The sequence below is a fragment of the Capra hircus genome, chromosome 1 (genome assembly GCF_001704415.2).
Source record: "Capra hircus breed San Clemente chromosome 1, ASM170441v1, whole genome shotgun sequence".
NCBI classification, from domain to species: Eukaryota; Metazoa; Chordata; class Mammalia; order Artiodactyla; family Bovidae; genus Capra; species Capra hircus.
The window spans coordinates 133,973,462-134,000,155 of record NC_030808.1 but is presented as its reverse complement, the minus strand read 5'-3'; the positions used below and the strand labels follow the sequence as shown (position 1 = coordinate 134,000,155).

At 50.3% G+C, this 26,694-nt stretch overlaps 1 protein-coding gene across 2 annotated transcripts in view; it reads left to right on the top strand.

Annotated features, from left to right (window-relative positions):
* EPHB1 (EPH receptor B1) overlaps nucleotides 1–26,694 on the top strand; it is a 453,923-nt gene that overhangs the window by 113,884 nt on the left and 313,345 nt on the right. For both annotated transcript variants that reach the window (XM_018050923.1, XM_018050926.1), the window contains exon 2: nucleotides 22,004–22,068. In XM_018050923.1, the coding sequence (XP_017906412.1) occupies nucleotides 22,004–22,068 (65 nt within the window). The remainder of the gene's footprint in view (nucleotides 1–22,003; nucleotides 22,069–26,694) is intronic.

Sequence of the window (26,694 nt, the reverse complement as noted above, 5' to 3'; positions counted from 1 at the left end):
TTATTTTCTTGGGCTCCAAAATCACTGAAGATGGTGACTGCAGTTGTGAAATTAAAAGACAGTTGCTCCTTGGAAAGAAAGCTATGACCGACCTAGATAGTACATTGAAAAGCAGAGCATTACTTTGCCCACAAAGGTCCATCTAGTCAAAGCTATGGTTTTTCCAGTAGTCATGTATGGATGTGAGAGTTGGACCGTAAGGAAGGCTGAGCACTGAAGAACTGATGCTTTCAGACTGTGGTGTTGGAGAAGACTCTTGAGAGTCCCTTGGACGCTAAAGTGATCAAACCAGTCAAGCGTAAAGGAAATCAACAGTGAATATTCATTGGAAGGACTGATACTGACACTGAAACTCCAATAGTTTGGCCGCCTGATTGGAAAAGACACCGATGCTGGGAAAGGTTGAAGGCGGGAGGAGAAAAGGGTGACAGAGGATGAGATAGTTGGATAACATCATTGACTCAATAGACATGAATTTGAGCAAACTCTGGGAGATAGTGAGGGACAGTAAGCCTGGTGTGCTACAATCCATGGGATTGCAAAGAGTCGGACACAACTGAGCAACTGAACCTCAACAACAAAGGAACTGATGTGAAAGAAAAAACAAGCAACAGAAGAAAAAAAAAAAAAAGGCAAACACACAAAACCAAAAACTGAGGGGACTTAAAACAATAGAAATTTATTTTCTCACTGTTCTGGAGACCAGAAGTCTGAAACTACAGTGTCTGTGGGGTGCTTCTTTCTGGAGGTTCTGAGGGAGAAGCTGATTCAAGACTCTCCCAGCTTCTGTCGGTGCCGATCCTTTGTGTTCCTTAGTTATAGCTGCAGAAATTCAGGGTCTGCGTCTGTCCTCACGTGTATCTCTGTGTGTCAGGCCTCTTTCTTTTCTAAGAACACAAGTCTCTGGATTTAAGGCCCACCCTAAATCCAGAATGATCTCAGCTTGAGATACTTAATTACATGAGTAAGTAGGGTCCCATTCACAGGTACTGCGGGATAGGACTTGGATGTATCTTTCAGGGAACGCAGCTCAATGCACTATGCTGACCCTTGCTCCCCCCTACTGGAGGTGTGGTTAGGGGTCCAGCCTTCTCACCCAGGAGCCCCTGCCATCATGCATTACAGCCATTCACAATAACACGAGCCAGGTGTGGAGAGGGCACAGTCTCGGCCTTAGCATTTCGCTGGCTGTTATCTGACTTTGTGGACTCCCCAGTTTCCCTTCACTGTGGGAGGAGTTTGGAGGTAGCCCTGGGAAACTGCCGTCACAACTGTGTCTTACTCTGGAGGCTCTGAGGGGTGACCCTGATGATCCCAGTACTCCTTTGCTTGTAAGGTCTGGCCAAACCTTCCTCAATGATATTTCTGCTGGGTGGTGACCGGGGCCTTGCTATGTCCATTTCCCCCCAGGTGCCCTCAAGGCTTTGGAGCCCTGCCACCCTTCCGTCATTCCTGGGCGGGTAGATCTTGGCCTCTTTTGAGAGAGCATCTTGCTGTTGTCTTCCCTTTGGAAGTCCCTGTTGACCACCTGCTGGCTTCTCTGTACCCACCACCTGGTTGACCTGTGATGCATTTTCTCCCCCCTCCTTCATCATTCCTCTGATTGTGGCCCCGTCAGACCAGGGGAGACTCTTCCCTGAGCTCAGGGCCCTTAAGAGTGCTCCCAGGATGACAAATTTTCACTATGTGCCTGGTCCACAGGCTCCCCACCGACAAACACATTCATCTGCAAATTCATTAGTGGTGAATAGGCTTATGCTGCCCATGTTTCTCCAGTTTTCCTTCAGAGCTTCTAGGAAGGACTCAATGTGCCTGCGTGCTAAGTCATTTCAGTCATATCTGACTCTTTGCGGCTCTATGGACTGTAGTCCACCAGGCGTCTTTGTCCATGGGATTCTCCAGGCAGGATACTGGAGTGGGTTGCCATGCTCTCCTCCAGGGGATCTTCCTGACCCAGGGATCGAACCTGCGTTTCTCATGTCTCCTGCATTGGCAGATGAACTCTTTAGCACTGCTGCTACCTGGGAAGCCCAGGAAGGACTCAAATACCTTCCCAAGTCTGGTAGAAACCAGTTAGCTCAAGAGGATAGCATCACAAGCCAGAAGTGAGCCAGTCATCTTCCACAGGTACACTGAATATAAAGCTTATTTATTTTGTTTTCATTTACAAACATTCTCAGGGCCCCAGCTGGTGTCTTTCTGGTGTTCTGAATGGGGAAGTTTTGCAGGTATACCGATGGCTGGAAGTATATGCTATTATGATATGCTAAATAATGAATTTGTTGATGAAAATTACAAGAGAAATTTAAATATCACTAAACAAGTGTTGTCAGCACATTTGTCCATGCCAGAACCCTTACCTGTGTAGCTAGACAAGCAGTGGGCAAACAATAGCCTGTAGCCTATTTTCAGGCAAAGTTGAACAGCTATAACAGAGACCTTATAGCCCATGAAGCCAAATATAGTTACTATCTGGACTTTTATAGAAAGTTTGCCAACTGCCAGTGTAGGCTATGCAATGCACATCCTAGCAGCCCCACTCCAGAGGGCCAGTGATAAACTAAGGCCCACTGGGAGGAGGTGCTCCTGAGCTGGGCTAGAAGACTGTTCCTTGAGCTGTGCTTCTAACAAAGATGTGTATTGTCTGTATAGGTCTAGGAGAATGCAAACCAAGACTCACTTGACTGATGATATTATGTCCAGTTTGTGTAATAAGATCTCAAGCTGGGGCTCAGAGAGTTTATGTAGGTCTAATGTTTCTCTTGTAATGATCTTCTGAAGTGTGACGATATCTGTGAAAACTTTTATATAGACTCTAAGTGGTGTTGGAGAAGACTCTTGAGAGTCCCTTGGACTGCAAGGAGATCAAACCAGTCAATCCTAAAGGAAATTAATCCTGAATATTCTTTGGAAGGACTGATGCTGGAGCTGAAGCTCCAATACTTTGGCCACCTGATATGAAGAGCCAACTCATTAGGAAAAAGCCTGATGCTGGGAAAAATTGAAGGCAGGAGGAGAAGAGGACAACAGGATGAGATGGTTGGATGGCATCACCAACTCAATGGACATGAGTTTGAGCAAGCTCCATGAGAGGGTGAAGGACAGGGAAGCTTGGTGTGCTACAGTCCATAAGGTCACAAAGAGTCAGACACGACTGAGTGACTGAACAACAACAACAACAACAAAAATTGGAGAAGGCAATGGCACCCCACTCCAGTACTCTTGCCTGGAAAATCCCATGGATGGAGGAGCCTGGTAGGCTGCCGTCCATGGGGTCGCGAAGAGTCGGACATGACTGAGCGACTTCCCTTTCACTTTTCACTTTCATGCATTGGAGAAGGAAATGGCAACCCACTCTAGTATTCTTTTTTTTTTTTTTTTCCTTTTTTTTTTTTAAAATTTTTTTTCTTTTTTTTTTTTTATTTTTATTTTTAAAATTTTAAAATCTTTAATTCTTACATGCGTTCCCAAACATGAACCTTGCCTGGAGAATCCCAGGGACGGGGGAGCCTGGTGGGCTGCGTCTATGGGGTCGCACAGAGTCGGACACGACTGAAGCAACTTAGCAGCAGCAGCATTAATAAAATACATACATTGGCACTCCCCAAAATGCAGTAGTTAGTTATAAATCCAACAAAATATGTATAAGATCTTTAGAAGGAAAACTATAAAACTGATGAATCAATTCAGGAAGGACTAAGAACTACATAAAAGGAGAGATATTCCACATTCATGGATAAGAAGACTATATTTCTAAGATGTCAGTTCTTCACAACTTGATCATAGAGTCAATGTAATCACAATCAAAATCTCAGCAAAGGTTTTGTGGATATTGACAAACTGATTCTAAAGTTTATAGGGAGAGCAAAATACCCAGAATAGCCAACACAATATTGAAGGAGAACAAAATTGGAGGATTGACTTTACCTAACTTCAAGACTTACTGTGAAGCTACAGTAATCAAGACAGTGTGATGTTTACAAAAAGAATAGAGAGCCTAGAAGTAGACCCACGTAACACTGGTCAATTGATCTTTGATAAAGGTGAAAATAATTTTGTTGTTCAGTTGCTCAGTCGTGTCCGATTCTTTGCAACCCCAACCATTTCATCCTCTGCTGTCCCCTTCTCATCCTGCCTTCAATCTTTCCCAACATAGGGGTCTTTTCCAATGAGTCAGCTCTGCATCAGGTGGCCAAAGTATTGGAGCTTCAGCATCAGCATCAATCCTTCCAATGAATATTCAGTGTTGATTTCCTTTAGGATTGACTGGTTGGATCTCCTTTCTGTCTAAAGGACTCTCAAGAGTCTTCACCAGCATCACAGTCTGAAAGCATCAATTCTTCAGCACTACGCCTTCTTTATGGTCCAACTGTCACATCTGTGCATGACTATTGGACAAACCATAGCTTTGACTAGATGGACCTTTGTGAGTGAAGTGAAGTGAAGTGAAGTGAAGTGAAGTGGCTCAGTCGTGTCTGACTCTTTGCGATCCTGTGGACTGTAGCCCACCAGGCTCCTCCGTCCATGGGATTCTCCAGGCAAGAGTACTGGAGTGGGTTGCCATTTCCTTATCCAGGGGATCTTCCCGACCCAGGGATTGAACCCAGGTCTCCCTCATCGTAGGCAGACGCTTTAACCTCTGAGCCACCAGGGAAGCCTGAGTAAAGTGACGGCTTTGCTTTTTAATATGCTGTCTAGGTTGGTCATAGCTTTTCTTCCAAGGAGCAAACATCTTTTATTTTATGGCTGCAGTCACCATCTTCAATGATTTTGGAACCCAAGAAAATAAAGTCTGTCACTGTTTCCATTGTTTTCCCATCTATTTGCCATGAAGTGATGGGACTAGATGCCATGATCTTTGTTCTTTGAATGTTGAGTTTTAAGCCAGCTTTTTCACTCTCCTCTTTCACTTTCATCAAGAGCTCTTTTAGTTCCTCTTCACTTTCTGCCATTAGGGTGGTGTCATCTGCATATCTGAGCTTATTGATATTTCTCCTGGCAATCTTGATTCCACCTTGAGCTTCATCCAGCCCAGCATTTCTCATGATGTACTCTGCATATAAGTTGAATAAGCAGGGTGACAATATACAGTCTTGACATACTCCTTTCCCAATTTTGAACCAGTCAGTTGTTCCATGTCTGGTTCTATTGCTTCTTTACCTGCATACAGGTTTCTCAGGAGGCAGGTAAGGTGGTCTGGTATTTTCTTTAAGAATTTTCCACAGTTTGTTGTGATCCACAGAGTCAAAGGCTTTCATGTAGTCAGTGAAGTAGAAGTAGCAGTTTTTCTGGAATTCTCTTGATTTTTCTGTGATCCAGCAGATGTTGGTAATTTGATTTCTGGTTCCTCTGTCTTTACTAAATCCAGCTTGAACATCTGGATGTTCTCAGTTCATGTATTATTGAAGCCCAACTTCCAAGGGTTTTGAGCTAGCATGTGAAATAAGGGCAGTTGTGCTGTAGTTTGAACATCCTTTGGGATTGGAATGAATTGAACATTCTTTGGGATTGAAATGAAAACTGACCTTTTCCAGTCTTGTGGCCACTGCTGAGTTTTCCAAGTTTGTTGTCATTTTGAGTGCATCACTTTAACAGCATCATCTTTTAGGATTTGTAAGTAAGGAGTGAAATAATACAATGGAACAAAAGATAGTGTCTTCCACAAATGGTGCCGAAATAACCAACCAGCCATCCACATGCTGAAAAAAGAAAGGAAGTCTTGACTTATATCCTTCATAAAAAGCATAATTTGTATCCAACTGTTTAGAAATAAAAATAGGTAATATCGATGAGTGATTATTATAGATTAGGTACAATAATAGACACTCTACAAATCACATTTCATTTGATCTTCCTATTTCCTTGAGAAACAGGTATTTGCACCCATGTTCCCTGTGAGAAATATGGGGCTCAGAATTTGTGGGTTGCCCGGTCCACACTGGTCTTATGTACACAACCTGGGTTAGAACCCATGCCTTGTGACATCAACTCCAGCGCTCTCTTCGCTACAACATGGCTGACAAGGTAAGGGGCCTCTGAAGGAGGTAGGCGTGTGTTTTCCACTGCTGGTAAATAATGCTGGGCATCATTTCTCTAGTTTGAGGAGGCAAGCCCAGGGATCTTAGTGAAGCATAAAGAAAACATGGCTTGTTGTCTCTAGCCATTCCCAAAGTCAACACTGAATTGTGCCTCTTGTAGAGTGAAGTTCCAGGTCATTTTGCTGAGATGTGAATTTGAATCACAGCACCAGTGGAGTTGCCAAAGGGACACACAGTTGCTTGCTAGTTGCCATTTATCATCATTATATTATGTTATGTTATGTTATGTTGTGTTCATTAGAGTGACCCTTACAAAGCAGGGAGAAGGTGGCCCCTGCCTCCTTTCCATGAAAGCCAGCCAGTAGTACTGGTGATGGATATCAAGAGAAGGCAAAGAGAATGGGCATTTTACAAGAAAGACTGTATCCTTGGTTGCATTACTCAACTTAAAAATTAAGAGAAGTCTTGGAATCGGTCCACATTTCACCAGGCCGGTGTACATGGGAGGTGAGGGGTAGTTGTCCATATGCAAATCTGCCTCACCTGTGCTCTTCCCTCCCACATGCCAGGATTTACATGTTGCTGCCCTTCAAGTTAGGGTCTCCTGGTGCAGAGTTAGGGACCAGTGTGTTCCAGGTAAGCTTCCTCCCTGAGATGCTGGAGGCCAGGGCTGGCACCCCCACTAGGGCTTCATCCCCTCACAGATTCAGTCGCTGATCTATTCACCTGTCCTCACAGCAGATGCGTAGGGGCCAGTATTCCATGGCGGCCTCTCCAGGCACATTGCCCACCCTCAGGAAGCCTGGAGTGCAGGGAGCTTCATGTCCTGTCTTCCTTTCCACAAGCCCTCGTCTCTCAGAATCTAAACACAGGCTATGGGCCCTTCTCTATGTGCACCCAGAGGCCCCAGCATGTCAGCATTGGAGGTGCTGGTGGTCCCAGTGACCACATGAGGTAGGGACTATGCCAAGCCTCTGGGAATCTGCAGCTCTGTGAATTCCAACTCTTCATGTTGGCTCTCTCTCGGGGCCAGAGCCCAAGAGCTACAGCCTCTCTGCTCAGGGGCCCCAAGCCCCCACAGCATCCCATGTGGGCAGCATGCAGGCAGGGGTTTGTTCTCTGTGCCTGTCGCTCTGCTACATGGAGGGAAATGGGGCTTTTGTGAGTTCTCAAGTGAGTCTGCTGGCCCATTGTCTGGGCCCAGCTCTCCTTAGACCTTCACCAGCTCCATGAGGACAGGGGTGGGGCTGGGAAAGGCCAGATATATTCCCAGCCGGAGCTGAAAACACTATTCATTTCAGAAACACCCTATTAAGCAGCAACAACAGCACAAGAAGGGAGTGGGTAGAGGAAATAAGAGGAAGGAGGTGAGGGCCAGGAAGAAGAGACTCGAAAGGGGCACTGGCAATGGATTCAGAGCTCCGAGGAGCCTTGGTTCTCCTAAGGAGACCCTGGCATGCTTGGTGTGGGAGGATGGGGACCTGCATTCCCATGCTTGGTAAGGGGATCTGCAGGGAGATAAAGAGAGAAGTGGGATGTGTCCAGCAATATGTGACAGCCCCCTTCCCTCTCATGTGATGTTCAGATCTGTCAGAGGTGGTGGGGGCTAGAAGAAGAGCTGATGGAGCCAAGAGCGTGGGGCTGGGAGAGAGAAAACTCGGAAGGGCTGCCATGGAGAAAGGGGAGTAATTGGTTCTGTGGAGGCCCTTTTAGGGCACAGCGTGTTGAAGAAAGGAAATCCCAGGAGGCAGACTTCTGACAAGAAAATGGCCCAGCTGGACAGGTAGTGAGTGCCTCATCTTGGGTGGTATGCAAGGAAAGATTGAATGACCAACTGGTGAGAGTGCTGGATCAGAGCCTGAAGCTGGGGAGGAGGAGTGCACCAAGTCTCTGGAGCTTTTTAGACCGTTTGTGTGTGTGTGTGTGTGTGTGTTAGTTGCTCAGTCATGTCCAACTCTTTGAGACCACATGGACTGTAGCCTGCCAGACTTTTCTGTCTATGGAATTCTCCAGGCAAGAATACTGGAATGTGTAGCCATTCCCTTCTGCAGGGGGTCTTCCTGATCCAGGGGTCAAACTTCGGTCTCCTGCATTGCAGGCAGATTCTTTACCATCTGAGCCATCAGGGAAGCCCTCTTTGAGAGGTTCTGAATTGAGAGTGGTGCCCAGATTTGAGCCTAGCCTCCGACTGCCTTTGGATAGGCAAGAAGTGAAGTGAGTGGGCAGGTGAGTTCTGGACTGGTCGTTGGGTACAGGCTGGAGGACAGGGAACAGAGCTCCAGATCCTGTGTCGCTGAACTTAATCGCTCTTCAGTTCAAAGGAGGAGAAATGCAGACTTGATTTTTCAGTCTGTTCTTTTGTCCAAAAAACCCCAGTGGAGAATCACAGTACTTTTGCCTCACGCCATCAGGGAGAGTGCAAGGCCAAGTCCATGAACAGCCTTCCCTGTAAGCTTCTGGCCCTGAGGAGGAGGAGGCGATTTCCAGGGGCCCCCATGGCCCTCAGTCAGGAGACAGGGGCTGTGCTTCCTCTCAGGCAGAGCCTCTGAGAGAGTCTGTCGTTGTCACAGCGACCCTCCACCCCACCACATCTGTCCATTTCTCTTAGGCTTGGCCACAGTCCCTAGTACCCTCTGTGGAAGCCTGCCTGACCACCCAGCCATGCTCTCCTCCCGCCCTGAGGGTGTAGCCCACGTGCCACTGGTACCCCAGCTCTGTGGGGCCTGCATTCTGGGCTCCTTCTCAGCAAGTCCCTGACCCATGTCCTATAGGCTCTGTGAGTGATGTCAGCCTCATCTGTGGACCTTCTGTGCCGGACCCATGTGCCAGCCCTGCTCTATGAATCAGGCCCCAAGTTCACAGGCTGCAGGCTGCAAGGTGGAGGCCCCATCACGCTTCCTGCAGGAACCTCCCTGGTGATTGAAGCCCGCATTCTACCCCACCTCCCCCCTCACACCCTCAGGGCAGCCTCAGTCACTCTCTGCCTTTCGTCATGTCCCCTGTTCTGTTGGATGGGTTTTGAACGCTTGTGATGGTCTGTCCTGGGCTCTGAACCCGCCCTCCTGTACTGCATGACCACCGTCATCTGTCACGTGGTAATAGGAGCACCAGTAACAAACCCAGGGAGGAGCCTGCCAGGGGCATGGCTCCCTCTGGTCCGTGAGATCGTAATTCTGGCCTCTTCTAGCTGAGTGGGTGTTGTGGTCAGTGGGGTGGTGCCCACTGTCCCTCTGGTTTTGCCCTTGTAACTCCACGATGCCTCCTGGCATTGGGAATTGACCTTTTGCCCTTGTGCCTCTCCTTGTCAGGGAGCCCTTCCTGCCCTGCCTGTCAGTCTTGCTCCTAAGAACCCTCTATTATCGCCAAGATAGCCAAGGAGCACCCCAGGAATGGTTCTATGGTATCTGTGTTTTCCAATCAATAGACTTGACTGGCCCCCGGCAACCAGCGTTTCCCGAGACCCCAAACAGTCTCGACGCCATTAGTGTCCTCCCCACAGTGAATGCCTTTGTACAGAAATATCTCCAGAGAATTTGAGGCTCCCTTGTTAGCCTTAGAGGGGTCCTGCTGGCTTGCCCCAGCTAGGGGCTGGCAGGCCTGGTAGCCAGGGTCCCACTCCCCACCTGCTCTGGCCGGGAATGCCTGAGCTGCCCTCTGCCCCAGAAAGGGAGGGTAGGAGGGAGTCTGGGGCCTGAAACCTCCCAGGGCAAGAACTGTCACCCTCTGAGAGTGTCAGGCTTTGGAGACTGGACAAATGCCACATCACAACCCAGATGCCCTCCCACACACACCCAGGCCTTAGGACAGCACCCTCAGCTGCAGAGGAGACATTTTTTGTAGTTGTTTCCATGTAACAAGCAACTAAAGTGAGACGAGCAGAAGGGTGGCCAGCTCCCCATCAGCGTGTCAGAGGGGCAGACCAGGAGACCGCACAGCTGCGGAGTAGGCCTGGCCCTGCGGTCAGCATGTGATGAGAGCCTGGACCCTCTCTGCCCACACTCCTGGGGTGGACACCAGTAGGGTGGCCAACTGATCACGCCGGGCCTTTTTCTGGATGGAGTCTGGCTCTCTGGAGAGAGGAAGGAGGGCTGGGCATGAAGGCTGGAGGCCGGGAGAGTGGTGCCGTGGGGCAGCACCCCTCCACAGCCATGCCAAGGATGCAGACCCCTGAAAGAGGATGTCTGTGTATCGGGTGGGAGGCACTCTGTGAAGAGGCCCCAAGGGGGAGTGTCAGCTCTGGTGGCCCCTCAGGAGTCATCAGCCCCAGGCTGGTCCAGGATATGTCCAGGAGAAGGCCAGGGCCCCCACTCCTTCCTTCTCTGGCACATCCCCCAAGCCCCTACTAGAGCCCTCCCCCTGGTGCCCCTGGCAGGGGGCAGTGACGTCTGAGAGTTACTGTGCCACAGATCAATCCAGAATGCGGGCACAGGAGGGCTGGAAGGAGAGGCAGACGGCAGCATGTTCCCTCTGATTAACGAGCCCAGACCACCATCCATCGCCGGCCTTCATTAGGGCTGCAGAGAGTCATTTTGCATGGGCGTGCGGCCTCTCCTCCCCTCTCTTCTCCAGGGTGATTGATGCCCCCAGGTGCCCGCATCCCCCAGCAAGTGAGAAGCCCTCTCTCCTCCTGTGGATGAGGAGCGGAGGCAGCTGGCTTATTATGCATGATTCTTACCTGTGTGCCCTTGGCACCAACTCACAGGGCTGTCAAAATGGCCAGGGCAAACAGATCTAGTCTCCCTTAGAATTCACAGTGCTAGGAGACTGCAAAATGCCAGGCTTCGCCATTTTAATGGGCCTTTGACTCTCCCCACAAAAATGCAAACAGGTGAAGCCCTGAGCAGTGGGCACTCAGCCAGGCCGGCACCATCAGCGTGCTGGAGCAGAGAGATAAAGGATGTCCCTGGACCACAGCACTCCTGTGTGGTTCTCCTCTCTCTCCTTGCTGCTGGAAGGCACCCATGTTGGTGCTGGAGTGGGAAGCTGGGTCAGGAGGAGGCGAGGGCTTGGGCAGGAGCTCTGCTGCAGGTCTGGTTAAAGGCCCCTCAGTGCCTGATGACCTGGGTGTGCCCGGGGCTGCGGACCATCATGCCTGGGTGGAGAGGAGCCTCCCAGGTCTACCTTGCCTGTGCCCACTGACACCACCTGGCTGGTTTGGCTTCTGCCTACAGATGTTTGATGCTGTGGAGGGCCAGAGATCCCCAGCCAGGACGGGTGAGACCCACTTTTCTTCTCAGTTCTCTAGCTATGGGGTATTTTCAGACGGAGGAGAGGTGCACGTGGATTTGAGAGGGTGTCTGGCCAGCTTGAAGGATCACGAACTATAGACGTTAGAATGGGAAAGGGAGCTGAGATAAAAGGAAAAGAATGTAGATAAGGAATCAGACAGAAGACAGAGGGGCTGTTTGGTATTTTGTGCCTAAAATGAAGACTTTCAGTCTCCCCTTTTCCTTGCGCCTGTGTGTAGTCTCACTTGCTCAGGGCTTCTCTTTTGTTGGAGAGCAGCTGCAGTCCTTGAATTCCAAATCCGCTCCTCCGTCGAGGAGCCAGGTGGGGGTGGCATGCCATGCAGGATAAGTGTGGGGGCGGGGGAGGGGACAGGCAGGGCCACGCAAGGGGACACTCTCCCAAGGGCGGCCCGGCACGGAGCCTCCACCTCCACTTGGGCAAGAACACTGTTGAAATCCTTCCACTAAAGGTGGACCTGGTGATCCTGATCCATCAGGACGATGAGTAGGTAATAGCACAGGTGTGTGGGTGCCCTGCCTTTGTTCTGAAGCGCTGTCCCTGACCTTGGCCCTGGGAAAAACTCAAAGGGTGAATGTGAGTCGCTCAGTCATGTTTGAGCTGCTTGTTGACCTCTTCCCAAGCTTCTCTGGATGAGGAGAGACTCTTGCCTTCAGTTCTTGCAAGAGGGGACCCTCCCTGGTGGCACATGAGGCTGTTGATGAGAGAGAAGACCACTGCCCAGCACCATTGTTCTGAAACCAGTGATTCTTCAGCCATAGTTTTGAAGAGTGAAGCCATGCCGCACTGGACCAACAGGATCTGTGCTTTCCGTAGCGGAGGCTGCTGGAGCCACACTCATGAAGAAGACAGGCTGTGGGGCACGCGCGTGCATGAGTCCATAACCTCCCCCATTCCGCAGGCCACCGTGGGCCCCCATCCCTGACCAGGGCCCTTATACAGACATTTGTTGTTGGTTAACCCAGAATGTCCCTTGGACTGCAAGGAGATCCAACCAGTCCATTCTAAAGGGGATCAGTCCTGGGTGTTCTTTGGAAGGAATGATGCTAAAGCTGAAACTCCAGTATTTTGGCCACCTCATGTGAAGAGTTGACTCATTGGAAAAGACTCTGATGCTGGGAGGGATTAGGGGCAGGAGGAAAAGGGGATGACCGAGGATGAGATGGCTGGATGCCATCACCGACTTGATGAATGTGGGTTTGGGTGAACTCTGGGAGTTGGTGAAGGACAGGGAGGCCTGGCGTGCTGTGATTCATGGGGTCACAAAGAGTTGGACATGACCGAGCGACTGAACTGAACCCAGAATGTCCCTGTGTCCAGCCCAGCAGAGGTGCTGTGGGCCCCAGGCCTGGCTGCTGGAGGCTGCTGCCCTCTGGTTGCAGAGCCCATGCCCCATGGGATGGGGAGGCATGTGCTGAAGAGGGTAGTACTGGGGTCACTGGGTTTGGGATGTGGCTGTAGAGCTATGGCTGGTACCCCTGCATGCCAGCTTCACCAGCTTTGCACCAGCACCAGGGCACTGAGGATAACATGGAGCCCAGGAGAGGCCTGGCGTGTTTGTGTTCCCCGGGCCTCAGAGTGTAGGTGAGGTCAGGGGAGCCGCTTGGCTATTCAGGCTACATCGTCAGCCTTCCCTTTAGGCCCGAGTGAGACCACACAGGGTGCAGAGTGTCTAAGCGGGCAGCCTGCAGGAGAGGCATTTGGTACACTCATGTTGAGGCTGCAGCCCCATCCCAGATCCCCCCTGCGTGGTGTCCATGGTTGAAGGAGGCTGCGACAGGGTTCTTTGGGGGTTGGACAAGGAGGGCTGAGGAGAAATTAGAGGGTAGCTGGAGGGCCAAGGCTTTTCAATCAAGACTGCCAGGGCGGGCTGGGGTTGGGAGACCAAAGCCCACCCTTCAGAGTGGGCCTTAGGACCTAGCTGGGACCTTAGGCCCTTAAGATACTCCGCTGCCCACACTAGGACCAAGCAAAGGGCATGGCAGTGCTTGCTGTTAGGGGACCAACTCTGATTTGTCAACCAGGACCAGACCCAGAGCCCCTCCCGCCTCCTAGAGGCACATTCCTATGCTCGGACCCATTTAAGCTGTGGCTTCTATTTATGATAATTAATTGCACCTTGAGAAATGAAAGAAACAGAAGGAGAAGGGTGTGGTGGGGAGGACTACACTAATCTGTGTTCTTTAAAAGAGCAAATTTCACAGTTTGTACTTATGGTTTAAGTGCCTGTTCCGACTCATTCAGTCAGTCAGTCATTCAGCAGATGGGCTGGACTGGCTCATTCCATTTACTCAGGCTTGTTTCTCTTTCTCACCAGCCCCTCTTACATACCAGTCAATGGAGACTTATGTGATAACAGTTCCTCTTCACCTTACATTTTGTACTTGGCAGAGACAGTCAGTCAGTCAGTTCAGTTGTTCAGTTATGTCTGACTCTTTGTGACCCCATGAACCGCAGCATGCCAGGCCTCCCTGTCCATCACCAACTCTCAGAGTTTACCCAAACTCATGTCCATTGAGTCGGTGATGCCAACTAACAGTAAATAAATGTTATTCCAATGAGTGTTGTTAAAAGTATAGAGAGCATCTTTCTGAACCTGGTCTCACTGGCTCAGAGATACGAGGGAGATACCTCTTAATGGAAAACTAGATTTTGATGTTCAGATGTTGATCTGCTTGTTAGTCTTGGAGCTGGGACTTGAACCCAGGTCTCCAGAGCTGATGGAGCATTTCTGCTACACAAGGCATCTGATTAAAGTCTATGGGATGTAAGTCACAGCTATGCCTTCTCAAAGTACTTACAGCACCACTTGGGCAAGAAAGATTCAGAACGGAATTCAGGTAGAGAAGAGGAAAACGCCATTCCGGGCAGGAGGCCCTTCCTGAGCACAAGTGGTGGTGTGGGGGATGATTGGTTTCCTTTGGGAAGCTGAAGGTCAATTTGGAAAAGCTAGGCTTGGAGCAGAAGCTTCGTGGAGGCCAGAAGTTTGCGGCGTGTCTTGGATTAGAGAAGAGACTTTGGAAATCATAAAGTAGGGGAGTGAGATGGGATGAAATAGGGGTTTTTAGAAGGTGGGTTAAATTTCTGTTTCTGAATGTGTGTCTTCTAAAACAGCATAGGAATAAGAATGTGAGTGATAGTAAACTGGTGTCCCTGGCCTACAAGCTCTTACACTTGGCTTTCTGGTCTTGGTACTCATGCTGCTGTTTTACTCCAGTGAAGCCCTGTTTCCTGCATGGCATCTGTGGGGCAGACACAGTTCTGTGTCTTGCTCTGTGTTTAGTTGCTGACATCCTGACATTGTGACATTGTAACACTCCAGGAGTGTGAATGTGAGTGTGCCGTCCTGCATTTCCTTCCCCTCTGGATAGGCTGGTTCTAGTGTTCTCATGTTCTAAATAATGCTGTAATGAATATCTTCTTGATATAGAGCCTTGTGTTTTCCTTTGGCCAGTGTCTTGGGGGTGACATCACCGGGTGATCAGAGGAACCGAGATTCTATAAGCCTTTGCTGAGTGTGGCTGTATTGCCTTTGAACTAGTTACATGGACAGAAGGAGCTAAACTGGGCAGCTTTGTGGAGAAGGGTACAGATGGAGCCTCTGTTGAGACACCAGCTAGGAGGTGGTTGCTGTGGTCCCGCTGTGCAGGGCTGATGCCCTAGACTCATAGTTGCTGATGCAGGAGTCTCTGTGGCATGGTGAGTGATCTGATGATAGACTGAGGAGATCAAGGAATCAAAGCTAAATGCACCTGGGGTGTCCCACAGGGGCTCCAGGGAATGGCAGTGGGATAGTGTGGAGCAGGGTGCATGTGAAGAACCTTTGCCTGGGCGGACACGTGGGATGGGACGTGAAAGGCTTGCTTGGAATAGTTTTTCACCAGGCTGGGCCCAGGGCCCAGTTACGCCAGAACACGAGCCCCTGAGGCTAGCTGGTGCCTTTCCCAGTTTACACTCAACCAGAGCCATCTCCAAACCCAGAGCTGGCACAGCTCTCGCTCCTCTGTCCTGGGGGGCAACCTGAAGCCTGTTCAGAAGGTTGGTGATGAGATTGCCAGGAGGCTGGACTGAATTGGCAATAGGAAGTCTGGGCAAGTGTGAAGGTGGAGCTGAGCAGCTGTTGGTTGCGGGACCCTGTGTCAGGGGCTGAGGTTTGCAGGAGTGACAGACAGCTGAGGAATCTTGTGGGCATCATCAGGAGTTCTTTGCCCAGTGAACGGGATGTATGAAGACAGGACACACCCCCAGGGAAGACCTGGAGAAAGAGCCCCACGAGGCCCCTGCAGTGAACCTGGGCTGCATCTTTGGCAGGCCACGGTGATGGACGGAGCAAGGCCTGAGTGGGGGCACTGAGGAGCCTGGGATGGTGGCTGGAGGAGTGAGCTGCACGAAATGCTCAGGTTCTTGTGATGAGTTCAGGTCTGGAGGGCAACATAGGGGTCCCATGGGAGGCTGAGGGCCTCACCATGGTCAGAGCTGCCCAGCACACTGTGAATACTGGCACACTCTGGATTTGGGAGTGGGGGAGACTGCTCACTACACGTCTTGTTCCTGCCAGTGTGGACTCAGTCCTGGGACAATTGTGTGTGTGTGTGTGTGTGTGTGTAAAGGGGCTGGTCGCTGTGCCTCCATCAGCCGGGGCTGGGAAAGCAAGGAGGAAGTATCAGCTGTGCCCCAGGCTTCGCACACCTGTCATTTTATTCAGTGTTCACAACTGTCCCTGGGATTCCCCTTTCCTGCCACTCAACGAGGCCGTAATTGCAGATTTAGCTGTGTGGTTATTTGATTAATTTCTGTCTTCTCACTTGTCTGCAAAGTCCTCGAGGGCCAGGGTGTCTGTTTTCCTCTGCTCTGTATCTGGTTCCTGCACAGCGCCCACCTGCCTGGGGGAGTGACTCAGACAACCTTTGCTGAATGGGTATCATCACCCCCTGATGCCATGCATCTCAGCCTGCTTCCAGTGATCCCAGCCCCTTGTGAAGGCTGAGGGAGAGGCTTGGGCTGCAGTGGGCTGACCTCCAATTCCTGGCCTTTACCTGGGAGGACCTGGATTCGTGGAGTGACTCTGGGCTGTGGCTCCTGGGTTTCGGGAGCTCCGTGAGCCACAGAAGGCTGCACCAGGCAGTGACTGCACGGCCGCGCTGGTTCTTCCCTGCTTGGGAGGTCCTTAAATTTGCCTTATCAAATACACATGAGGCTCTGCTCAGCGGAGGCCCAGAAGCCCCCATTCCATCTGTGTGTGTTGCTGTATATTGTTACCACCATGGAGGGACGTTGTAAATATTTTCAGCTGAATGTCTGATTAATGTCTCTCCAGAAAGAGTGGCAGAACTGTAAGGAGAGGGTTTATTTAGCTCTCTTTCACCATGATGGGCATCTAATTCATCCCAAATGTCAATACATCCCAAGGTGCCAATCTAGACAGAAAGGGAAACTGTCTGCAGAGCTGGGTGGCAGCTGCCTTTTCCTCTGTGCAGGGGGTTCAGACCTGCCCCCACCACCCTGACTCTCGGGTGGCGGCCCCCCATGGTTGGAGGGGGGACCCTGAGGGTTTCCCTACCAGAACCACTGAAGGGAAATTGTTCCCTGGGGAAATGGGGTCTCTCTACCAGGCTGCTCATGGGCCCCAGGCTTCTCGGGCTCTTGCCAGTCTGGCCGACTCCTGCCAGAGACCCCCTTCTGTCTCCCCTTGTGGCCTCCCCTCCCCTCTGGCTCGGTCCTCCTCACCCCCTCTTAGGTTTGGGATGGTTCCCAGCTCATCCACACTGACCTGTCTCTGCTTCTCCTGGTCACTCTGTCATCTCTCCCACGTGGCAGGTGGCTGTCTCCATTCCCCGCCCCCACCATAGCCCACCCCTGCCCAGGCAGCCAGGGTTGCCTTTGCCCAGAGACAGTGGCATGTGTCTTTGGGGATGGACCCACTTGCTCCCCACATGTCCATTCTCTTGAGTTTCTTGGTTTCCTTCTCCTGGTCTCAGCCAGAACAGAATGCAGAGTGAGACTTTGCTTCTTGTCTCTCCCCTGGACCAAGAGTCCCTCCAGGGGACCCACTGCTCTGATTTGCTGCCGTATTCTCCGCTTATGTCACTCCTGGGTCTTTAAAGGAAGGAGGTAGATGATCAGTAGGTATCTATGATCATTAATTCTTTTAGAAATCTTAGAGGTATTTTACAGATGCCATCGTTAGATCCTTTTCATAGCTAAGAAACTGAAGCTTGGAGTGGTTAAGTTATAATAATAAAAGCATTCGTTTTGCTGTGCTTTGTGTCACGCAGTCCACTCTTGGCCTTGAGCTCTAACGAGCCCTCCTCTGTTCTGCAGATGAGGAGGGAGGGGAGAGAGATGGTCACTATGTGATGGAAGTGGGGCCTGGACCCCATTTGCCTGCACCAGCACCCTCTCTGCCCTCCATGTGCCCTCCCCAGCTTTTCTCCCTTGGGCAGTGAGCACGCACACCCAGAGAGCAGAGGCTGGTGGTGGGTATGGGTCCCAGAGTCATGTGCCCTGCAGGCGTGCGATCTGACAGCAACACATGCACCTCCAGCTGGTTTGGTCCCCATGCCACTGTTTGAAAGCAGAAGTGATGGTAAATATTTAATTGTGCTTCCACCATAACTTTCTGCCAGAACTCTCAATATGCTTTATAAATGCAAATAAGCACTCTCTTCTTCTCCAGGGAGATGTAAACCTCCTCAAATCACTTTAATTCAGCCCCCACCAGAGTGTAATGCCATAATCAGGAGCGCTCTGTGCCAGAAAAGAAACTGCCCTTAATCATATCGAGTGGACGGTTTATGGTTTGGTGGCCTTCCGTCTCCACGGCGGGCAGGATGCAGAGAAATGGATTCTTCTCGTTGCAACTTCTGTCCAAGAAGGTGGATGGAAAACATTATTTAGAAACAGATTCAATTATAGCCCTTGAGCAGGTAACTATGAATATAATGAACTCTTAGATCGTATTCATGGGGTTAGCAGAACAAACCAGTCCTTGGAAGATTTAGGAGGGAAAGCTGTTTCTTACTTTTGCTTCTGGACTCTCGTTCCCTCCCTGCCCATGTCCTTTGCTCTTCACTGCACTTCAGCATGATCCTGAAGTTGGGGAGTGCCTCCATACACACTTTTATTGCAATATATGCTGTTCTGGGGGTGCTTTGATGGTTTTTTAGCTGTATGAGCAAGATCCTCCATTCCAGGGCACTGCAGAGTCCGCAGACACCCATGTCTGCCCAGTAGGCAGCAGGCTGAGATTTGAGGCTATCAGCATCAGGATGGGAGGCTGTGTGACCCTGAAGAGGCACTACGCTATTCTGTACCCTGGTCCCTAACTCTGCCAAGTGGGTTCAGTGACTCCTGCTTCAGGCCCACCTGGCGAAGGCATTTTAATCATGGAGATGAATTTCTCCAGGGCCTCATGGAGTGCCTTTGGAGGCATGTATTATGTAAATCTGGTGTGTCATTATGATCATTATTAGTGCTGTGAAGTGGAGACGCGGGGGAGAAGGAGGGCTGCTCGGTGCAGGAACCAGCCTCCCCAGCTGTTGGAAGAATCAGAGGAGAAAACAAACTCAAGAAGTCTGTTCCTGTGCTTGCGTTCCTTCAGTTATGCGAGGGGCACTACTCTTGATCCAACTCCAAGTGAGCTTGGATGGGCTAGTGAACCCAGCTCACTGTATTTGCTTTACTCCCCTGTTTGCAGCGAGAGCCCCTACTCCACTGGGAGGCAGAACGGCTGTCACGGTGGGCTATGTAGTGTCAGCTTGTGAGGAGGTGCCTCCCTGACCTGTTAGCACCTGTCCATACTGGTGCCCATTGAGAGATTCCCTGGACCCCATCTGAGCCATGGGTATAGTCCATGCAAGTCGCCATCGGGTGGTTCTGGGGTCCCTTCATTAGACCTGCTCTGGCCCAAAGACTCTGTCTGCTCCATCTATGCCATGTCCGCCTGGTGGGGTCACTCCAGGCTGGGGTGCTGGGTGTCCAAGGCCCTGTCACCTGGACAGACTCCCACCATCCCTTCTCTGGGATTGAGCACTGAGAGACAAGGGCATAGGATACCCCTCGGCTCAGCACAGCTCCTCGTTTATCACTTTATTTTCACTGCTTTAGTCCTGCCCGCAGGGTAGGTTTCTTCCTAATCCTTTGGTTTATGCCAGGAGTTCTTTTGTTTCCTAAGGGGCCCAAATTTCTGCATGCGTGCTTCCCATCTCATGCCTGGAATAGAGAACAGAGAATGACTGTTCACAGAGGGTGGAGGGATGTTCAGGAGAAAAGGAACAGAGTAGGGAGAAACTGGAACAACATATCAATCAAGTCTGTGTCCTGCGCCCATGTTTGCTGAGCCGCCTGCTCAGCTAGGGTGTGCTGTGCCTGGTGCTTTGATACATGCCTTGGAAAGTTCAAGTGCATAAGATACCTCCACTAGCCTAAAGAGCACCATTGTGTGATTTTGAAAGGTGCCGTCCTGGAACTCTGGACTCCCTATGCCAAAAAAAAAAAAAAACCAAAACCCTCACAATTATGTATTTGACCCATAGCTTCCAACTTAGGCAAAACTTAACTCAAAATAGATCATAGACCTAGGTAGGAGAAAAACCTTTGTAGTCTTGGGTTAGGGAAAGATTTTTTTTAGGTATGATATCAAACCATAAAAGGAAAAAGTTGATAAATTAGACTTCTCCAAAATTTAAAACTTCTGCTCTTTGAAAGATGCTATTAAAGGAATGAAAAGATAAGTCGTAAAGTGGGATAAAATATTTGTAGACCATCTGGTCTGATAAAGGACTTGTATCCAGAATAAAGAACCTACCAAACTCAACAATAAGGAAACAATCCAATTTAAAAATGGAAAAATATCAAACAGACACTTCACTAAAAGATATACAGATGACAAGAAATCATGTGAAAAGATGCTTAATATCACTCTTCATTAAGGAAATGAAAATTCAAGCCACAATGAGATACCACTGCACATCTGTTAAAATGGCCAAAATTAAAAATGACTGACCATGCCAAGTGCTGGCAAGGATGTGGATGAGCTGGAACTCTCATACGCTCCCATGTAGTAGCCCCAAAATGGAAATGACAAGTGAATCGGTAGACAAAATGCAGTCTCTCCATACAGTGAAATACTACCCAGCAATGTAAAGGAATGAACTACTGATGGACACAAACATGGTGAATCTTAATTATGCCGAGCTAAGCCAGATTAAGAAAATATAGTCTATGATTTCATTTATATAAGTTTCTGGAAAATGCCAGTTAACCTATAGTGACGAAAAACAGATTTGTTAGTGCCTGGGGACAGTGACAGGTGAGGCTTGGGCAAGAGGGAAGGAGGGATTACAGAGGGACAGGCAGCTTCTGGGAATGACGGCTATGTTTCTTATCTTGATTGTGGTGATGGTTTCATGGGTATAAGTATATGTCAAAACTTATCAAATTGTATGCTTTAATTATGTGCAGTTTATAGCATGCCATTTGTACCTCAGTAAAGCTGCTGGTTTTTTTTTTTTTGTTGTTTTTAAAAAGGGATTTCTCTGGTGGTCTCATGAGGTTGAGACTCTGCTTCCAATGCAGAGGGCATGGGTTCAGTCCCTGGTTGGGGAACAAAGATCCCACATGCCGTGTAGTACAGCCAAAACACGCAAACCCCTCTACACAACAGACAAACCCCCTGCAAACAAAAGGGCTTTTGGACTTGCTGATCAAAGCTCTAGTCAGGTTTTGGGGAGACGTTTCCATCGAGAGGTAGGGCTGACAGCAGTCAATAATAGATTGAAAAGGAAAGAAAGAAAAAGGAAAAAGGTGCCCCGTTTTCAGGACACTTCACTGCTATCTGCCCGAAAACAGTTGTAGTAAATATCAGTTCTGTAATTGCTACATGGTGCCTAGTGATCTTGGTGTATGTACTGTAGCCACCCTGGTGCCCCTGGGGGCTCATAGCTAAGTCAGGGTGTCTGTCTTTCCCTTATTGGCCAGAGGAATTGGTGACCAGGAAGCAGGCCCCTGGGGTGTGAGATGTGTGTTTGTGTTTGGGGTGAGGCCTTTGCCAAAGTTACATGAGCTTTCGGCAGAGTCTTGGGAAGGGGGTGGCCGTGTATCTGGGCCCATGTATCTGGGCCACGTATCTGGGCCTTTGCCAAAGCTGCATGAGCTTTCAGCAGAGTCTTGGGAAGGGTGTGGCCATGTATCTGGGCCATGTATCTGGGCAAAAGGACCTGCAGGAGGACTGAGTGTTGGGGCCAGAGAAGTTGAAGGGAAATCAGCTGAGAGTGTCAACATGGATGTCAACAGGGAAGCAGAGGAGAGGAGTGGGGAGAAAGGAGTAGGGAGTCACAGGTCAGAAGGAGGTGGCTGAGAAAGACTTGTGGAGGGAATTAGGTTTGGCTATTGGGTCAGCATGGCCTGTGGAGAACACATAGGTTGAGTGATGTGAGAAGATGCCATGTCTCAGGGTTAAAGTGATGAGTAGGCAGATGACGTCACACACCATCCCCCAAGTGGCTTGGGGTCATTCAGTAGAGCCTTAGTATCAGGACACCTGAGATCTGCACCTAACTCTGCCACGAGCTGCGTCCTCCTAGCAGGCCTCTTCCCCTCAGCTGTAGGCTTGGCAGAGGAGCCCAGGGTTCCTAGCACTGACATTTACAGTCCTAAGTAACTTCATTGTCCAGTAATTCTTCTGACGCACCATTTTTTTCTTTTTTTTTGACCTTCAGAAACTTTAATGGACACCAGGACGGCTACTGCAGAGCTGGGCTGGACCGCCAATCCTGCATCAGGGGTGAGTGTCAGACCGTCTGTCCTCCTATCCTGATGAGCAGTCATGGGAGCAGGGCCTGACTTGCCCCTCTGGGATGTGGATTACAGGTGTAAATGGCTTTGTCCATGGCCCATCCGCAGAGAGGCAGCAGCAGGTGGCCAAGGCCTGTGTGGGACTGGGGCCAGTGGCTGTCAGTAGTTGGGTGTTCAAGTCAGCGGTCATGGGGAGGACAGAGATCCAGATGCCCCTGGGGCTGAAGAGGGTCCAGGGCATGAGGAGGAGCTAGAGTTCAGAAAGACTGAGGTGCTCTTTCACCTGGCGCTGCCTTAGAGCAATGTTCTGGATTCATTTGTTCAGTGTTCATGCACCTGGTCAGAATCCGTAGCTGCAAAGATGAATACTCTTGAGGAGCTCATGGCCTCCTGTGGGATCCACCACATGCATGAATGAGCTGAAATGTATCCCTCCTGGGTGGCAGTGGGGAGACTGACAGGTGTGGCACAGAACTGGGAGTGAGACGCTTCAGAGGGAGACAAGAAGCCTTTACAAAAAAAGTGCACTCAAGCTGGGCTTTGGAGACTGAGTAGGAGTTTGACAGGCAGTAAATAGGGAGTCTGGAAAGACATTCCAAGTAGGAGGAATAGCTGGTTAAAAGGGATGGGAGTCATGAAACGACATAAGAACAAGAGTCTGTGTGTCTGGACCAGGGGAGGGTGTGGATAGTGCTGAGGTGGGGCTGGGCTCTGGATTGGGCAGTGCACAGCGTGGGGAACTGGGACTGCCCTGCTGAGTTAGCCGTTTGGCTTTATCCTATAGGTAAAGGATGGATCTTGTCACACTTGCTGACATGATTGTAGGGAACAGTTGAGAGAAGGCTCTTGCAGCTGTCTTGGATCGGTCAGAAGCATCAGATTAAAATGGGACACTCAGGACAGTTGGAGCAAAGCTAAGCAGGAGGCCTTGGCAGCATTTGGCAGTGGGTGAAGACATTGGGGTGGGGAGAGGCAGAGGGAGGAGGTGGGATGGGATTCACATCTCAGGCTCAAGTGGCTGGCTCTCTGTGAGGCTTAATCACGAAAGGAGGGGACAGGGGGAATGCATGGACTCTTGTGAGGCAGGGGCAGGGTTAGCTGGATCTCCTCATCAACCCTACACCTCCTCTCTCCTCCCTGCCTTTGGTCACCTCCAGCCTGTGGCCTCAGGCCCCTCTGCAACCCAGGGTCTTAGGGACATTGGGATTCAGGCCCCAAGGCAGACTGAGGCCTCACCTGTGCTTTCTCCCCGGGTTCTCACTTCTGGGTGCAGGCATGGAGCCTTGCGGTAGCAAGGGAAAGGTCTGGGGTGAACTGTGTTTCCCAAAGTGTGGCCACGAGCAGGGGCCAATCTTGCCCACACTGACAGGTCTAAATCCTGCTGGGAACACTGCAGGCCACCAGGGAACGCCTCCCACTCCCACTGGGGACCTCATGAAAGCTGATGGTGCAGCAACTCTTCAAGCGGCCCAGACACTAAGGACTTGCCCCTCTTCTACAAGTTACATTGTTAGTGGGAGCTTTGCATGTTTTCTCCCATGACTTAAGTCATTGATGTGACTTTTGGTTAATTTTCTCCTTGATTTTTGTACATACCACCTGTCTTCTTTAAACTTCTGAACTCCTTCCCAAGGCAGATGGTCCTTTTGGGAAATATTCCAAGTTAAGAGATGCCGGGAAGGGGATGAGAAGGAGTGAGAGGCAGGAGAAAGCCAAGAGGTGGTCTTCTTACAGAAGCCCAGGGAGAGGGGTCAAGGAGGAAGGGGACAAAGGTGGCAGGTGCTGCTAGGCATTGGATGGTGCACTGGGCTTGGTTACAAGGACCCTGTTGGTGCCACATGCTGATGGTTTCAGAAGGGACCAGGGTCAGAAGCCAGAAAGCAGGACGTGGAAGGGTCAATGGGAGGTGAGGCAGTGGAACAGCCCGTGAGAGGAGGGAACGCAGAGCACGGGAGGCAGAGGGAAGGGAGGCTGTGGAGGCAGGTGCCTCTCAGGGGCTGGGATGCCTTTGTTGTTGAAGTGACAGGACAGAGAGATGGGAGGACTCAGGATTGGTATAGAAGCTGTAAAATAAGAAGTGTTTTAATTTCCCATCTTCTCTCTGAGGTTGGAGGGGCGGCTGGGAGAGTGGAGGTGGGGAGTCTTAAATAGCAGGTTTTAGGAGGGAGGAAAAGGTTGGGAGGTAACTGCCACTGCTGGTGAGTTGGGAGAGTCTGGACTCTTTGGAAGGACTGTGGCTGTAGTAAGGACCTAGTTGAGGTCCAGGCTGTGTGTGTGTGACAGCCCCAATCAGGGGTACCTGGAGGCTGTGTGGCAGTGGAGTCATCCTTACTTACGCTTATGTGAGAATGGTGGGCCTGGAGGGTGAGGAGCTGAGGACCTTGGCAGGAGGGGGTCAGCATCTTGTAGTGTGACATCACCCCAAAAAGAAGAGTGAAGCCAGGAGCATTGTGACAAAGTACAGAGGCTGGGGCTCTCAAGGAGACTGGAGGAGGACTCGAGGCCGTGGCCTTGAATCAGTGCTTAACTTTAAGACACACAGAGTACTTCTGGGTGATAAAGGGGTCTGGGGAGTGGGGCCAGGGTCCGGCATTTGAGAAGCCAGGAGGCTGGGTGAATGGTCTGCATTTTCCTGGGATCCAGTAGGGGAGGAGATGAGCCCCGCCCCAGCAACCCAGAAAGAGAGCAAATTGTCCCTCGATGGCCCCTGCAGTCAGGATACTATGCGTACCGAAGATTTTGATGTGTGGGTGGGCATTGTTCTGCTAGCCTGTGGGTCTCCAGGGAACTGGTAGGCCTGGTCCAGAAAGGGTACTATGATTCTACCAGGGGGCCCAGCTGGCATTTCAATGAACCCTATCCATGGTACATGGCCTGTGAGGTAGGCTCCCCAGAGAGAGGCCAGGAGACTTCCTTTTATGGTTTCCCTGGATTATCTTCACCCTTGTACTCAAGGACTGCCAGATGCGGGAAGGATTTGGACTGCCCACCCACACATAGCCTGCAAATTGTTTTCAGTTATATCTCTGGAAAATGGATTATAATATTGCGTGTCAAAACCAGAAAGTATTTCTGCTCAAATGGCAAAATGTTGCTTTATAATCTAATTGCAGCTTTAATTTAAAGCCTTTAGGTTTAACCTGTATCAGAGGCCACTTGGTGAGCAGAGGGAGAAAATAACAAATATATTTATGAAGTAACAGATGCTGGGGGGATGAGGGGCTGAACTCCCATCAGAGGGCATCCCAGGACCCTCACCCATGACCCTGTGACCTCCACCCTCCTCCCTTGGGCTGCCTTCAGTTACCTCTCCCTAACCCTTCTTTACAGTCCTGCTCCAAAAGGGTCCTGACCTTCACATGTTGATGTGAAGCTCTGGGCAGGAGGGTGCTCTGAGAGGTCCTGTGGTCAACACTCAGGGCGGTGCTCAGCTGCCACAGGGCTCAGTAAGTGCTAGTTCTCATGGTTTCCGTGGTCCGCCTTAAAGGTTGTCCCCCTTCCTGGAGGGGTTTCCCGGGTGGCTCAGTGGTAAAGAATCTGCCTGCTAATGCAGGAGATGTAGATTTGATCCCTGGGTCGGGAAGATCCCCTGGAGAAGGAAATGGCAAGTCACTCCAGTATTCTTGCCTGGGAAATCCCATGGACAGAGGAGCCTGGTGAGCTACAGTCAGTGGGATCACAAAGAGTCAGACAAGACCAAGTGGCTGAACGACAACCACTGTTCCTAGATGCTGCCTGGTCCTCTCCCCTCTTTTCCTTTTTCCCTCTCCCCCCTTGCATTCCTGTCTGTCCCTCAAGTATCAGTTCCTTTCCCCTCCCCTCGGGGAGCCCTCTGGGGTGCCCCTCCCCACCAGGATTCCATGGTAGGGGCCCTTTTCCTAAAGCAGAAGGCTTGGTGCCAACTCCTAACTGTCCATCACTCTGTGAGCTAAACCTGCGTTGATGTGTGCTTCCTCCCACTGGGCAGAGAAAGGAGTGGCTTCATCTCTGTCCCCGGGCCAGCAGGGACAGGCTTCAGTAAATGTTTGTCGGCCACATAGAATGAGGAAGGAGCAGTGTGTTCATGATGCTTCCTGCATCTTCAACACAGGGCTCTGAGCTCAGGAGATGCTCAGTTTAGGGTTATTGTAGCCCAATAAAATGTTTTTTGTAGATCTCCCAATACCCAACTGATTGTCAGTATCTTTTAAAGAAACTTAATCAGTGATACAGATAGAGCCACCTTTCCTGCGATGAGCATGGCGGAGAAGACCAGGACACTCTCCAGAAGGTCCAGCTGCTTTCACATAATGGCTGTGGTGGATAAGGAAGGCAAGCTGGGTCCCTCTGATAGTGAGGCTTATACGCCTTGCTTGTTGGAAATCCAAGCAAGGCCTTTTACTTGCGCAGAATATTGCCAGGGCTCCTTGGCTATTTGCACGTGGGCAGCCGACAGCCTCTGTGTGGGAGTCTGTGACTGTGTAACATGTGGCCGCCGTGTGCACATCCACAGATCCTGAGTTACCTTGAAAGAGCACTTCACGGGCTTCCAGACTCCACCTCCATCTGTGCTACCCTGTGGAACCGCCTTCTCACAACCTGTGACATGTTCTGTTTACCACATTAATGTTGGCAA